This window comes from Pristis pectinata, chromosome 18, assembly GCF_009764475.1.
Source record: "Pristis pectinata isolate sPriPec2 chromosome 18, sPriPec2.1.pri, whole genome shotgun sequence".
Lineage (NCBI taxonomy): Eukaryota > Metazoa > Chordata > Chondrichthyes > Rhinopristiformes > Pristidae > Pristis > Pristis pectinata.
Genome location: NC_067422.1, coordinates 7,053,653 through 7,070,072, shown reverse-complemented (window position 1 = coordinate 7,070,072; position 16,420 = coordinate 7,053,653). Strand labels below are relative to the sequence as shown.

At 49.4% G+C, this 16,420-nt stretch overlaps 1 protein-coding gene across 1 annotated transcript in view; it reads left to right on the top strand.

Moving 5' to 3' along the window:
* Window positions 1–14: 14 nt before the first annotated feature.
* slc26a11 (solute carrier family 26 member 11) overlaps window positions 15–16,420 on the top strand; it is a 31,206-nt gene continuing 14,800 nt past the window's right edge. Inside the window, 8 exon segments of the mRNA XM_052032625.1 lie at window positions 15–138; window positions 3,666–4,002; window positions 5,109–5,301; window positions 6,786–6,871; window positions 9,305–9,384; window positions 12,437–12,579; window positions 14,179–14,354; window positions 15,960–16,036. Coding sequence (XP_051888585.1) covers window positions 3,817–4,002; window positions 5,109–5,301; window positions 6,786–6,871; window positions 9,305–9,384; window positions 12,437–12,579; window positions 14,179–14,354; window positions 15,960–16,036 — 941 coding nt within the window. The 5' untranslated portion in view covers window positions 15–138; window positions 3,666–3,816.

Genomic DNA, 16,420 nt, shown 5'->3' with positions numbered 1-16,420 from the left:
GCCAGTCAGCTTCCCGGAAGTGAACATGATACATTCTGGTGGCGATCACATGAGGCGCGGTCACGTGATGGACCTCAAATAATCCGGGAGACCGGTCCGGGAGCAGGGAGACGGGTCGTCGGGATGGTGTTGGGTTGGGTGAGTGAGGATACGGTGGTGGAGAGTCTGGCTGTGTAAGTGCGAGGGCAGTGATTGACCTGGGGGCGGCTGGCGTTTCCTTCCCCCTCTGGCTTGTCTGTTACACCATCGCCCTGAGACATTCCTTCAGCACTAATGGGAGGGGAACTGAGTCGGTGCTGTGGTTGCAGTTCGTTTGTAAATATTTCTGCTGGTTCAACCTGATGTTTCACGTATTTGCGATAAGTCGAACGTTTCAAATGGAGTTCTAAAGTTTGGTCGAATTTGTGTTTCTGTTGCTCTGGGCTCCGTCGCTCTATGGGTGTTTCTGTCTTTCGTGTATTGTTCTGTCTCTTTTGGTCCTAAATCTTATCCTGACACTTCCTCTCGGGGTTTAACTCGCCAGTTTGTGGTGAGTAGATGGATCCTTTATTGAGTCCTGTATCTTTGAAATCAGCCCAGTAGTGGGACCACAACAGTGACGCTGCATCCTAAGCGGTGGATTCTCTCTCCGGCTTCCTTCCCCCACCATTCACAGTTTCACTGCAGAGTTGGTGATTAGAGTGGTGTGAGGCTGTTCAAACCGTTCTGGTTCTATTTTATTCGTCGTGTGTGGTACCAGCATCGATAGCCCACCCCCGCACTGCCCTTCAGATGGTGGTGCTGAGCTGCTCTCTTGAACCCACGTTGTCCTTCTAGTGAAGGTGCTCCCACAGTGTTGTCAGGGTAGGGGCTTCCAGGATTTATGCCTAGTGATAACGAGGGGATTTATTTCCAAATCGATATTGTGTGTGACTTGCAGGGGAGTCCGTAGCTGGAGGTGTTCCAATGTGTTTGTTGCCCTTCCTGGTAGAGGCTGTGGGTTTGGGAGATGCTGGGTGAGCCTCTCTCTTGTGTTAGGTAGATGGTACATACAACAACCATGGTGAAACAGAGTTGGAAGGAATGAGGTTCATTATATGTATTTAAGACACTTAGATTTTTGTGTAGTAGGGGAATTGAGGGCTATGGGGAAAAGGCAGGGAGGTGGATCTGAGTCCACTGACAGATCAGTCACAATCATATCGAATGGCCTACTCCTGCTCCTATTTCTTGTGTTCAGAGGGATGAATGGGGTGGCAATCAAATGCAGTTTCATTGGCTGGGATGGTGTTGAGTATTGGACAGCAATCCAGCAGCGGAGTTGGTTTCTAACCATTCACAAACGCTCTGGGATGGGGAATTTCGCAGGATATTCGTAACTCCCTATGAAGAAATTTCTCCTCAGTTTAGTCTAAAATTTGAATATTTCCTCGTGACATAGGCCATTCAGCCCACCGAGTCTATGCCAACTCTCAGATCAATTCCATTCCCCACTGATTTGTAAAGTATCAGTCCCCACGTTCCCATGAAGTCTGCCACCTATGCCACAACTAGGGCAAGTTACAGTAGCCAGTTAACCTACAGATCTACATGTTTTTAGGAAGTTGGGGAAATAGAACACCCCCAGATAATCCACGTGGTTACAGTGCGAGCTCCATACAGCACCCAAGGTCAGGATTGAAGTGGAGCTGTGAGGTGGCATTTCTCCCCTCTGCTGAGGACTTTATCCTGAATCTGTTAACAGCACCTCTTGCAAAGGCACTACAATAAGTGCAGAACGTATTGGAAATTGGTGGCAGGCCAGGCAGCATCTGTGGAGAAAGAGACAGTCAACGTTTCATTAGAGCTGGGAAAAAAAAACTTTTGAGGTTCAGAGAAGGTGGGGTGGAGAAGGGCACAAGAAGGAAGGTGTGGGGCTGTGTGGAAGGCAGGAGAGTTGAAGCGACGATGGTGGATTGAGAAGGGGGGATGTTTTACTGACGTCAGGTCTTACTAATTGAGTTTTTCGAGGAGGTGATGAGGGTGATTGATGAAGGTCGAGCCGTGGATGTTGTCTATCTAGATTTTAGTAAGGCATTTGACAAGGTCCCTCATGGGAGGCTCATCCAGAAGATTAAGTTGCATGGGATCCAAGGTGACTTGGCCATTTGGATCGGAATTGACTCGTCCGTAGAAGACAGAGTAGTGGTTGATGGGACTTATTCTGGCTGCAGGTCTGTGACTAGTGGTGTTCTGCGGGGATCCGTACTGGGGCCTCTGCTGTTTGTGATATATGACTTGGATGGATACGTGGATGGGCGGGTTAGTATGTTCGCGGACGATACAAAGATCAGTGGCGTTGTGAATAGTGTAGAATTTGGCCAAGTGTTGCACCTTGGGAGATCAAATGTAAAGAGACAGTACACTGTTACTGCAACACTCTGTTGGATTAGACCGTGTATGTATGTGTATATGTATGTATTTTTTTCAGGTAATTTTTAACATGTGTAGTGTTTAATACACTTCAAGTGGCCGTACAAGGTATAACAGCTTCTTAGCTTATTGGTTCGTCCATCAGGTGAACACATATTTTCTCATTGGTTGATTTTGCCATGGTTTTCTGATTGGACTATTGTTATCTAAGGAGTACCTCTTATCTCAGGTATAAAAGGTGTCATTTTTTTGTTAATCAGTCTCTTCCCCCTCCCTGTAGCTCATTTTTGTTCCTTTGTCTCCCAGTAGTAAAGCTAGTGCCATGTGCTCTGTGACAGTTCCTTTGTTTTAAACTTTTCCAATAAAACTTTGTGAAGCACCAAGTTGTTTTCAACTCATTCTTGGACTCCTCAAAGAACCTGCGGATTCAAAAATAACCGATCTGACAGCCCTTAACAGTGTTGAAGAGCAAAGGGAGCTTGGGATCCAACTTCATAGCTTCCCGAAAGTGGCTACACAGGTTGATAGGGTGGTAAGGAATGCATGTGGCACACTTGCCTTTATTAGTTGAGGCAATGAGTTGGGAAGTTATGTTGCAGCTTTATAAAACTCTGATTAGGCAGCATTTGGAGTATTGCACTCCGTTCTGGTTGCCCGATTATAAGAAGGATGTGGAGGCTTTGGAGAGGGTGCAGAAGAGGTTTACCAGGGCATGTGCTATAAAGAGAGGTTGGACAAACTTGGGTTATTTTCTCTGGAGCAGCTGAGGGGAGATCTGATGGAAGTTTATGAGGTTATGAGAGGCATAGAATAGACAGCTAGTTTCTTTTCCCAGGGTGGAAATGTCTAATACTAGAGGGTATGCATTTAAGGTGACGGGGGTAAATTCAAAGGAGATGTGTAGGGCAAGTTTTTTTTACACAAGGAGTGGTGGGTGCCTGGAATACACTGCCAGGGGTGGTGGTGGAGGCAGATACGATGGAGGTGTTTAAGAGGCTCTGCAGACAATGGAGGGATAGGGACATTGTGCAGACAGGGATTAGTGTAGTTAGGCTTTTTTTTACTAGTTTATTTAGTTCGGTACAAGTTGTGAGCCATGCTGTACAGTTCTATGTTTTATTCTATGTTATGGGTGCTCCTAAATCTAGGCCCCAGTCAGGGGAAGCATCCTAGCAATAACAACTCTCCCAGAACCACATGCCCTGCCTGACTCTGATCCAAGATGTCGTCTACCAAAGATAATTCCAAGTGATTTTTAAACCTCTATTCTTCAGGGATCCCGGGACAACAAGGGGAGAGCAGGCGGTTTCTGAAGCCGTTGGCGGGGACTGAGGGTGATGTCATCACAAGAACCATCCGTCGGCTCCAGTGAGAAGCACTTGGCAAGACCCATCCTCGGACAACGGGAGAGGAGCCTGAGGCGAGATGGCGTCCGTGCTGAGGGACGTCTGCTCCCGCCGCACCTTGCAGAGGTGTTTCCCGATACTGGCGTGGCTGCCCCGCTACTCGGCTCAGTGGTTGCAAATGGATCTCCTGGCCGGGGTGACTGTAGGGCTGACTGTGGTACCTCAGGCGCTTGCCTACGCCGAGATTGCCGGACTTCCTGTTCAGGTAGCTGGTGTTGCTTTGTGATCAGTGCTCGTCCCAGCAGAGAGCATCAGCATCGAGTTTTAATTGGAATTGACGTTGGAAACACTCCATCAGGTCAGGCAGCTTCCGTGGAGAGAGAAATGGAGGTTGGACTATCCTTCCTCAGAACTTGGTACCAGCTGAGGTTCGATGAGCAAGTCTCACTCCAGAGACCTGCACACTCCAATGCAATGCTGCAGAAGTGCTGCACTGTCGGAGGTGCCGCCTGTCTGGTGTGAGGCCGACCCCAGATCCTGTCTGAAGACTAAAGTACTGCAGATGCTGGAAATCTGAGATTTAAAGCAGAAAATGCTGCAAAGTGAAAGAGTTGAGGGTCATTGACCTGAAATGTTCACTCTTTCTCCTTCTACAGATGCTGCCTGGCCTGCTGAGTTTCCTCCAATCCTATCACCTCCTGTAGAGGTGGTAATTCTCCCTGGAGTCTTGGCCCACATAAAGCTTATGGGATCTTGCTGTGTACAAATTGGCTGCCTGCATTTCTTCCTCCCACTGCCACAGTGATCATGTATTTGATGGCTGGATGTTCTGAGAAGGTGGACAATCAGACGTGGCTTTCCATTAGAGTTAGAGTAATACAGCACAGAAATGGCCCTTCGGCCCAACCTATCCGTGCTAACATAGTGTCCACCAAGCTAGTCTCGTTGGCACGTATCCCTCTAAACCCCTCCCATCCATGTACTTATCCAAATGTCTTTTAAATGTTATTAATGGACCTGCCTCAACCACTTCCTCTGGCAGCGCATCCAATATACACACCACCCTCTGCGTGGAAAAAGTTACCCCTCAGGTCCCTTTTAAATCTTTCACCCCTCACCTTAAACTTACGCCCTCCAGTTTTTAGTTCCACTTCTCTGGGGAAACAACTATGTGCGTTCACCCTATCTATACCCCTCACAATTTTGTACACTTCTATAAGGCCAGCCCTCAGCCTCCTACGTTTCAAGTAATAAAGTCCTTGGAGTTGTTCCCAACCCAGGTTCCAGTTCATTCCTGTCCAGACAACATGAACTTTCTCACTTAAGCGTTATTTAAGTATGTCAAGAACCTTTCCCTGGTTTCCTTTGCAGTATGGCCTCTACTCCTCCTTCATGGGCTGCTTTATTTACTGCCTGCTTGGCACCTCAAAAGACATTACCCTGGGTCCGACAGCGATCATGTCCCTCCTGGTGTCCACGTACGCTCATCACGACCCGGTGTACGCTGTGCTCCTGGCTTTCCTCTGTGGCTGCATTCAACTAGCAATGGGAATCCTGCACCTCGGTGAGTTCCTGACCACAAACTCGCTCAGTCGGTGGTTGACCATTGATTTTTTTTTTGTTCCCTCGGTTTGGGTGGGGGTGACAGAAGCACGGGAAGGGATCTGAACCATCCTGCTGTGTTGCCCAGTATGTCCTGTGTTGGTGGGGGACAGGCACATGCACTTGTGTTGGATTCGGGAGTCACTGTTGGTACCAACGATGGACAATTCCGGCGCTGGCAGCCGGGACGTGCCAAGGATTCCAGCTGTTTCGTGGGTAACCATCCTGCCTCTCGAGTCAGAGGTTCAGTGGGGATCTGGGGAGGAGCGTTTCCACCCAGAGGGTAGTTGGAATCTGGAATGCCCTGCCTGAGGAGATGGTGGAGGCAGAGACTCTTTCAACGTTAATCAGTATCTAAACAAGCATCTGAATCGCCAAGGTGTAGAAGGCTGATGACTGGGATTGTAGATGTCTACCTGATGGTCAGCTTGGATAGAGTGGGCTGAAGAGCCTTTATTTTTTGCATCTCTGTAGCTTAAATCATGGGTTTGACCCAGTACAGAGACATCAGCATAAAGTCCCAGCTGGTGTCCTAACACCACACTGAGTGCTGCACTGTCAAAGGAATGAGGTCCTTTGGAAGGTCACTGATTTGAGACATCAACCCTGCTTCTCTCTCCATAGAAGCTGCCTGACCTGCTGAATATCCCCAGAATTTTCTGTTTTTATTTTAAACTTACAGTAAATGCATTTTGTTTTTGATAAACTGAAGCCCTGTCTGACTTCTGGGCAAAAGGACTCGTGGCATGGACTTTGAGGAAGAGCAGGGGAGTTATCTCTGGGGTCCTGGACAACATTCAATTCTTGCTCAATATTATTTGGCAACTTCCACTGCCTGTGGGAGCTCTGTATTCCCTACGTTACAGCAGTGACAAGACTCCGAGTACTTCATTGACTGTACGGGTGCCATTTGACGTGCCAAGGTTCTGAAAGGCACAGGAAATGCAAGTTTAGTCTTGGGATTTATTTCAGCAATCCAGCCAAGCCCTGTTATTTTCAGCACAGTTGTGTAGCGGTTAGCATAACGCTATTACAGCGCCAGCAGCCCGGGTTCAATTCCGGCCGCTGTCTATAAGGAGTATGTACGTTCTCCCTGTGTCTGTGTGGGTTTCCTCCGGGTGCTCGGGTTTCCTCCGGGTGCTCGGGTTTCCTCCGGGTGCTCAGGTTTCCTCCCACATTCCAAAGACGTATGGGTTAGGAAGTTGTGGGCATGCTATGTTGGCGCCGGAAGCGTGGCGACACTTGCGGGCTGCCCCCCCCCCAGAGCACTCTACGCAAAACATGTACTTCACTGTGTGTTTCGATGTACATGTGACTGATAAAGAAATCTATTTACAAATCCGAGGGACAAATGCTGGTCTGCTTTTCGGCCAATGTCTGGGCTCTGACCCCAGACAGAGTCGGTTCATGTTTGCTGGATCCTAACCCGCTTTGGTTTACTTCTAGGTTTCCTAGTTGACTTCATCTCTTCCCCGGTAATAAAGGGGTTCACCAGCTCTGCTGCTCTGACCATCGGCTTTGGCCAGGTGAAGGTAAGGTGCTCAGTGAAGAACTTTTATTAACTTGTTTTTGGCTGTGGTGGGGTTGATAGAGTCATAAAGGAGGAGACCATTTGGCCCTTTCAGCCTGTGCCAACATTTCAGGATATAATGTTCCATTGAGGCCACATGATATTTTCCCTTCAAGTCCACATGCAACTTCCTTGTGAAAGCCCTGATTGAATCTGCTTCAGACAGTGCGATCCGGGTCGTTACCACTCACTGTGAATAAGACTATTTTCCTTGTGTAACCTTTACCTATCGTCCTAAATCACTGCCCTCTGCTTCTGGATTTTTCTGACAACGGAAGTGGTACTTCATTACTTAACTGGTCCAAGCTATTCAGGATTTTGAACATTTTCAATAAAAAAAGCGCTCGTTTCTGCTGTTCCATTGGATCTTCTAGCTTACACAGTGGATGTGGGGGAAGGAAAATATTTTGAGATTCTACCTTTTTTCCAGCCTCTGCAGTGATTGGAGTATCCTGGAATCTCTGGTTGTGGGAGATCCTTCCCAAGTGAAATTCTAGCATTAGCAAATCTTTATCCCTTTTCTCACCCTGTTCGTAACAAAATATTAAGCAGGCCACCTTAATGTGGTGAAAGTCCCTGTTTCATACACCCACCTTCCCCAGTAAAGGGGAAGGGACTGGAGTGCCTCTTGGCTGATGTCTCTTTCCCCTCCCTGCACACCCCACCCTGCTGCTGGGCAGACTGGTCTCTGGGATTGGCCTGTGCTCTTCTGTCTCCACACTGCCAAAGAGCGATTGGGGTGATCTGCCATACCCTGTGCCGATCAGGAAATGAATCCAAACTGTTTGGTTCACACTGTGGTTAGCCCCGGAGTTAAAGGTCAAGTGGAGTTAAACTTGGTGTCACAAAGGTTGGAGCCCTGAGAGGAGAATGCAGGGGATTAAGGGATTTTTGCTTTTCCCACGGGAACGGCTCTTGAAGTGGATGGAAGGGGCCTGGTACAAGCAGTGTTAATTAGTCAATGACACTCAACGTTTAATAACTCGGCCAATGACTTGCAGCTCTCTCCAGCTCATGCATGGCACCAGAGGACTACGGCCTCCTGATCCTTGCTAATCAGCCTGACCAAGGGTACAGAGCTCCCGGCCAAGGGGAACAGTTCCTCCATCTACTTTGTCCTCTTTCCTCCCACCTTGGTGTTGGGACTGGTCCTTGGAGGGGGCGGGGCTGCACCAGCCCAGCGGATGTCACTCTGCACTGTGGACCCTCGCCCCCCCCCTCCTGCTGCTTCATTGGCTGGAAGGGTTGTCACCTTCCCGGCCGGGCCTGGGATTTCGGACAAGGGACGCGGTTCCTCCTGCCCGTCGATCTGACCTGTGAAAGAGAGTCAGGGTCGAGAGGGAGAGGTTAGTTGTGTGTGGGGGTGGGGGGGGAGGGAGTGAGAAGGAGGAGGAGAGGCAAAGGGCTGGAGGGAGGTAGGTGTGAGGACAACCTCTGGTATCTCTTCCAGTGCCAGTAACTGGTGACCCATGGTGCTGGCAATTCATTCCATTGAGGGAGGGAATCTGCTCTCCTCGCCAGGTCTGGCCTGTGTGTGACCCAGCAACCCAGTTGACTCTATAACTGTTCTCAGATGGGAAGATCCTTTGTTCAGAGGTACCTGGGAATGGGTGATAAATGCTGGTCTAGATAGTGACACCCAACCCCATGACCAAACACAACACAAGGGAAGCCCAGTGTTCAAGCTTTGCAAACTGGAGATTTTGAAATACTGTTTCTCTAAGCACACACCCGCCGTGTAATGTTGCAAATCACTTGTACGAGGGTTTATCTTCAGGTATTGAGATCCTATGAGGGTTATTCCCAAAGGTGGGGTTTGTTGAGCCCCTTGTCTATAAGAGTTCATTGCCCCACATCACAGAATGAGCAGAGGGGGGAAAAGGGAGGTGTGTTTTTTGTTTCTATGTGTTGCCACATATTCCGGAAGTTTGCTCTGGCTGCTGGGGTTTGGGAGCCAGTGTAGTAACTAGGGAATGTTGAGTTTGTTGGTCTGATGGTGCTGTTGAGAGTTTGGGATGATGAAACAAGGTGGAGGTTCTGACTGGATCACACTGTCTGTACGTGGTCTCACCCTGACAGACTGTGTCCAGCGGGTGTAGATGGGGGGCAGTGAGGGTAGTGCCGGAGCAGCAAACAATCTGCTGGAGGAACTCAGCGGGTCGAGCAGCGTCCATGGGAGGAAAGGAATTGTCGACGTTTCGCGTTGAAACCTTCCATCAGGACTGAGAGCGGAGATGGCCGGTATAAAGGGTAGTGGTTAGAAAGTGTTCTGAGGTGGTTGGTGGGCTGAGGAGGGGTGTAAGATGACGGGTAGGGGAGGTGAGTGGGGGTGGAGTTGGCTTGCTGTGAATGGAGGTGCAAGTATTTAACTCTAATGCTCTGTCATTTCACCCAGAACATCCTTGGACTCCGTGACATTCCCCGCCAGTTCTTCCGTGAGGTCTACTATACCTTCTATAATATCTCTCACACCAGGTCAGTGTCCTGTTTACTGGCAGCAGCTCAAGGGTCGGTCTCGGGTTTGATCCTGGGCTTCTCTCGTGAATGGACGAGTTGGGTGTTGCCATCAACCATGACTGCCCCGGACGAGGGAATGGGGTTACAAATTGCCCTGAGATCCTGCTGCTAACAAGAATGTGTGTCAACAGTGTCTTTCACCACCTTGTGACATCCCACAGCAGTTTACAGCCGTGATGTCAGTGGTGCCATTTTTTCATGGGATTCTGGGCGAGGGGTGAAGTTAATGAATAGGCCAGAGGGTCAGGCAGACAATCCAGAGTTCAAATCCTGTGGAAACAAAATGGAATTTTAAAAAAAAAAGAATTATTCATCTGAACTATAGAAGCTACAAAACTAGTGGATTTATTTTAAAAACAACAATCGAGTTCACTTTTCTCCTTCCGGAGACAAAATCTGCCTTGCCCAGGCTGGTCTGTGTGATTGACTTTCAGCTGTCCCTCTGCAAGGGCCCAACAAGCTGCTCCTCACCAGTGCCTCCTGAGGGCAGTTAATGGACAATAAATGCTGATGAAAAGTGAATCTTCAGAAACTATTCACTGGCTGTAAAATGCTTTGGGACATCCATGGTTCAGCAGAGGTGCCCTTGAAGTAGACTTTGGTTCTTAATTTCTTTCCTGATTTTTTTTTGTTATGGTTTGTATGTGCATAGAAGGAAATTAGTTTTGCATATTAATGATAAGATGATTTCTTTATCAGTCACATATACATCGAAACACACAGTGAAATGCAGCTTTTGCGGAGACTGTTCTGGGGGCAGCCCGCAAGCATCGCCATGTTTCCGGCGCCAATGTAGCATGCCCACAACTTCCTAACTTGTACGACTTTGGAATGTGGGAGGAAACTGGAGCACCCGGAGGAAACGCATGCAGACACGGAGAACGTACAAACTCCTTACAGACAGCGGCCGGAATTGAACCCGGGTCCCTGGTGCTGTAATAATGTTACGCTAACTGCTACACTACCGTGCCTGCCTCTGGAGCCAAATACGGGCAAATGGGACTTTCTCAGTTAGGCAATGTGGTCAGCATGCATAATTTGGGCTGAAGGGCCTGTTTTCTGTGCTGTATAGCTCTATGACCTATAACTTACTGGTGGGCATTAGCATTGCTATTAGATGAGATGGTTTGTGGCTTTAAGAAGCACAGTTTAAGCATTCACTGTTGCATTTCTTTCTCCAATAGCTGCTCTCAACATCTTTTTGGTTTTTAATTTTCTCTAGAATATTGTGCTTGGGCGAAGACAATTTCTCATCCTCCTACTGAGGTGTCTCTTGTTTGTCTTTGGTTGTTGCAAGGTGTTGATGCTCCGACCTTCCTTTCGACTTGTAACATTCATCCAGTGTCTGTAGCCCCAGACCATCTGCAGTTAGTCAGGCACGGTAGTGTAGCGGTTAGTTTAACGCTATTACAGCGCCAGCGACCTGTGTTCAATTCCCGCCGCTGTCTGTAAGGAGTTTGTATGTTCTCCCCGTGTTCTCCCTTTGGCCCATGATGTCTGTGCTGACCATTGTATCGGCATGACCTCCTGCTCTTGTGTTCTCTACCTTGTCCAATAAACACAAGCATCCTGCTCAGCTGCCTCAGCTCTGTACGTCAGCCCGGCTACCTTCAGGGATCTGTGGACAAGCACTCCCTCAGCCCGACACGTCTCAGCGCCCTTCTCAACGTAGGAAAGCATCGCTGCAGGTAGCGCGGTCGACTTGCAGCTCCAGAGACCCGGGTTCAATCCTGACCTCGGGTACTGTCTGCATAGAGTTTGCACGTTCTCCCTGTGACTGTGCAAACTTTCTCTGGGTGCTCTGGTTTCTTCCCACATTCCAAAAACATGCTGCTTGTTGGGTTAATTGGCCACTGTAAATTACCCCTAATGTAGGTGGGGATGTGAGAGAGAATAGGTTACAGGGAAACAACTAGAGGAATGAAATTGCTCTGAGGGCCAGCATTGACCCTGGGACAAATGGCCACCTACGTTAAAAGGAAATATAATGCGCATAATTCCATTTGCTGCCTACTCGACCCGTCTGATACCTTTCTGCACTCTACATCTCCCTTGCTATCGACCAGACCTCATCGCAGCCTCCATGAAAAGCCAAGGATCTAGCCCCAATCCTCATGGAACCCCATTGCACCTGTCCTGGGGCAGCACGTAGATGTCATCACAAGGAAAGTGCGCCATCGTCTTTCTCAGAAGGTTAAGGAGGTTCAGCTTGTCACCGAACACTCTAACAAACTTCTACAGGTGTGCTGTTGAAAGTATCCTGACTGGTTGCATCATGGTCTGGGATGGCAAATTGAATGTGCAGGAATGTAAGAAGCTGCAGAGAGCAGTGGACTCGGCCTAATACATCACGGGCGCATCCCTCGCCACCATCGGTGGTATCTACAGGAGGCGCTGCTTCAAGAAGGCAACACCCATCATCAAAGATCCCCACCATCTGGGCCACGTCATCTTCTCGCAGCTGCCATTGGGCAGGAGGTACAGAAGCCTGAAGTCCCACACCACCAGGTTCAAGAACAGCTACTTCCCTTCAACCATTCGGTTCTTGAACCAACCTGCACAACCCTAATCACTACCTCAGTATAGCAACACTAGGACCACTTTGCACTACAATGGACTTTGCTTTTTTTTTTGTTCTAATTGTCTGTCTTGTTTAAAAAAAATTGTTTAATTTACATTTTTCTTGTGAATGTGCCTGTGATGCTGCTGTGAGGAAGTTTTTCATTGCACCTGCGCATACGTGTACTTATGCATGTGACAGTAAACTCTACCTTGAATTGTCAGCAGTGGACTGGTGGCCATAATGCATGTTGACCCTGGCTGTTTGGCCACTTCTGGATCTGGTATTGCAAGTCGGTCCCCATCGCGTTCTCCCCTCTGTCGTTACCTTGAGTTGGGGTGTGTTGAAGGGTTGATCATTTGATGGAGAGTCAGCAGCAGTTGTAATGGGCTGAATGGTCTGCCCCAGGCTGTTCTCACGTGTTGTTTCACCTCTCCTTCCTCTGTCCAGAGTGGGTGACCTCGTGCTTGGCGTCATCTGCCTTCTGCTGCTCATCCTGCTGAAGGTGATGAAGGGCCACCTGGCGGAGAAGCCCAGCCGAATGCCGCTGCTGAACCGGGTGTGCCACGCCATCGTCGGCTTCACCGCCACAGGTCCGTGAGTCCGCCCGTCTTCCCGGCAGCGGGGTGAGCCCAGGGATGCAGGCCATCACTGGGGACACTTGTGCAGTGCAAGGCGCCGCTCTGGGGTGGTGTGTTCAGAGTTGCCGATTACGCCCTGTGGTTGGAGGACCAGTTTTCCTCCTGGGATAGCCAGGCAGGGGGTTCTTGGTGCTTCTGTTGACCAACATGGGGAACAGTGGGTGGGGGAGAGTCCAGGACTGGGTGTCGGCAGTGATATGAGTATTTAAATCCACGTGGCGAATTTTTGGTTACAGTGAGACTCGAGTCTGCGGATGCTGGAATCTGGAGCAACGGACGATGAGCTGGAGGAATGCCGGCATCTTGTCCATTGCTGTTGGTTACTGGGACCCCAATGCTTGGGCAGGAGTCTGCTCTGATTGGCCATTTGGGTTTCCAGGCCCAATTTAACAGTGAACTGGGGGAGAGAGCTCTGTGTCTGAGCACTCCCTGTGTGTGCAGTATCCTGGCCCGTGGCACCAGTCTCAATCTGCGTTATGCGGGCCCCACGAGTCAGTGGAGTAGTTGGTGCTGCTCCTACACACTCCAGAGACCCGGGTTCGATCCCGACCTCTCTGCGTGGAGTTTGCACGCTCCTCCAGTTTCCTCCAGCATCCCAAAAAATGTGGGTTGGTAGGTTAACTGGATGCTGTATTTTGCCCCTGTGTCTGGGTGGGTGGCAGAATAGGTTACAGAGGATCAAGTGGGGAGGGGAATGAGATCGCTCTGAGAGCTAGCATACAGTCGATGGGCCCTTCAGCCAGTCTTCCCACTCCTCGGATATGGCACTGTTGTTGCCTGAGGCATTGCAGCCAAAGAAAATGGGCTGGGGTGTCAGTCTTGATTTGGGGAGTTGGGGGGGGGGGGGGGTGGGGGAGAGGAGAGCAATGTGGCCAAAAGTGAGGGTAGAAAGAGGGAGAGTGTTTGCTGCTGAACTGAATGTGCTCTGACATTTTGTCCCTCGTCCATCCTTGTGCCCCCTCTCCACATCCCACCCCCTCCTATCTCCCTGTCTCCTTAACGATCTGCTCACCTCCGCACCATCCTTTAAACTACTAAATTCCCAGTGAATTGATGTGAAAGTCTTGAGTTTTTGGTTAAATTATTGAGGAAAGTTGCAGTGGTTTTGTTTTATGGTTTGTAAATCCTGGGAGAAGGTCAGGTTTATTTGGGGGGGGGGGGGTGGAGGTGAGGAACTGTTGGGCAGTAGGTACTGGGGAGGTAAGGAAGTGGTCGAAGGATGTCAGTTCCTGTATTGCGGAGGGGGGAAGTGGTGACAGCTGTAGAATGGACCCGACACTGACCCCTCAAACCCTGCTGTGTCGGGCAGGAGCTGGGATCTGGGAGGCGAGACGGTGTTAGCAGGTAAAATGTTTGTGGTAACCTCACGATGGAAGAGTGGAGGGGTTGTGACTGCGTATTGACACAGTGGGAAGGGACTTGGTAATAGTCCTTGAGGTGGGAGAGGGAAGTGGGGTAACGATGGGGAAGATTGGGTGGGGGGGTGGGGTGGCGGCTGCTACTTGTGGAAGATAACTGTTGGATTTGGTCTAACATTTGGACCCTTGGCAGCCCGGAATGCCGTGGTGGTAGTGGTTGCCAGCCTGGTTGCTTTCTGCTTCGAGAGTCAACGTCTGCACGTGTTTACCCTGACGGGAGCAACGGCTCAGGGTCTCCCACGCTTCCAGCTTCCACCCTTTTCCCAAGCGGAGAGCAACGGCACAGTGTGCTTCACTGAGATGGTTCGGGTAAGTGTCCTCCTCTCCAGTCTAGTCCTGCTGAAGATCCTGGTCTGGTTCAAAGCCAGCCACATAACAGAGCTTGGGGAACTGAATCAAGTGTGATGGGACCCCACTGTACTGGGTTTGGTCTGAGTGTGATTGGTTTATTATTGCCACATGTACCAAGATGCAGTGGAAAAGCTTTGTTTTGCATGCTATCTGTACAGATCATTTTAAAACACAAGTGCATCGAGGTAGTACAAGGGAAAAACAATAACAGTGCAAAATAGTGTTATGGTTACAGAGAGAGTGCAGTGCAGGCAGACAATAAGGTGCAAGGGCCACAACGAGGTAGATTGTGAGGTCAACGTACAAGAGGTCTGTTCAAGAGTCTTATAACAGTGGGATAGAAGCTGTCCTTGATTCTGGTGGTGCATGTTTTCAAGCTTTTGTATCTTCTGCCTGATGGGAGGGGGGAGGAGAGAGAATGTCCGGGGTGGGAGGGGTAATAATCATGCTGGCTGCTTCCCCGAGGCAGTGGTAAGTGTAGTCAAAGTCAGTGGAGGGGAGGCTGGTTTCCGTGATGTGCTGAGCTGTGCCCACAACTCTCTGAAGTTTCTTGCGGTCTCGGGCAGAGCAGTTGTCATACCAAGCCGTGGTGCATCCATGATAGGATGCTTGCTGTGGTGCATCGATAAAATTTGTGGGGGTCAACAAGGACACAGAGTTTCCTTGGCCTTCTGAGGAAGTAGAGGTGCTGGTGAGCTTTCTTGGTCGTAGAGTCTACAATGGCTTGGACCAGGACAAGCTTAGCTGTGTGGGGTAGGGCCAGGGCAGCTCAGCACCTTATCTATAAAGCTTTGACTCTCCTCCCAGGTGATTAAATAGTCTGTCTTCCCTGTGGGCGGGGTGGGGGGGGGGGGGGGGGGGGGGGGGGGGTGTGGGGGGGGTGGAAATTGTCTCAGGGTCTTGATCCAAAACATTGGTAATTCCTTCCCGCTCCCACAAATGACTGCTTCGACCCCACTGAGTTCTTCACAGCAGATTGTTTCTTGAATTAAAAATGTGTTGGGGCATTTTGAATAATATTCAATACTTTGGAAAAATTTACCACTCTGGCATCACCAAAATGCCTGGAATGCCAGATTATTGGTTTCACTCTGCTTTTGTTTTGTACCCCCTAACTCTTAAGCTTTTGGTTAACAAAAGCCTATGGGTGTCAGTGATTAGACCAGGATTCACCCCCTGTTTGCAGAAGAGAGCTCCATGCTCTGTGTGGAAGTGTTTCCCAACCTCGCTCCTGGAAAGCCTGGCTCTAATTTATTCTCCAATCCCAGCCGTGACAACACTTCACTCTGCAGAAATAGGATGGATGGAGACTCTATCAGTTTCCCTTTACATCCTTCTGTCCTGGAACACTGTTCCAGGTGCTCTTGTCCTTGTCTGAGTTTTCCAAGAAGAAGTTTGGTGTAGAGAGGTGTGAATCAATGCCAGCTGTATCTCTGGTGTAATGAACACAGTGAGGGTTGGCAGTACCAGTGTAAGGTACCTCAGTGGGAGGGTGGGGTTGATGTATGACAGCCAATTCCAACCTTGACTTGGTGACACTCATCAAACACTTGGTCTTCACAGAACTTCGGAGCAGGTTTGGCTGTTGTCCCTCTGGTGGGATTTCTGGAGAGCATAGCAATTGCCAAAGCTTTCGGTGAGTGATAACTGCGCGCGCACCCGTGTCCACAGGCACATCCTCTCCCTAACCATTTGCACCCCACCCAGATTCTTTGAGCTACTTTAGAATAAGTTGCAATAAAACTCTTCCCCTGAGTGCAACAATCACTTTATTCGATTGATTTTTCCATAAGTTTAGCAGCAGATTGGCACAGCTAGTAGATCTGCTGCCTCACAGCGCCAGCGATCGGGATTCAATCCTGAGCTCGGATACCATCTGTGTGGAATTTGCACATTTTCCCTGTGACCACATGAGTTTCTCCTGGGTGCTCCAGTTCCCTCCCACATCCTGCCAGAGAAAGTCGTCAAGGCAGGTACGATAACATTTAAAAGACACTTGGACAGGTACACAGATAGGGGAGTTA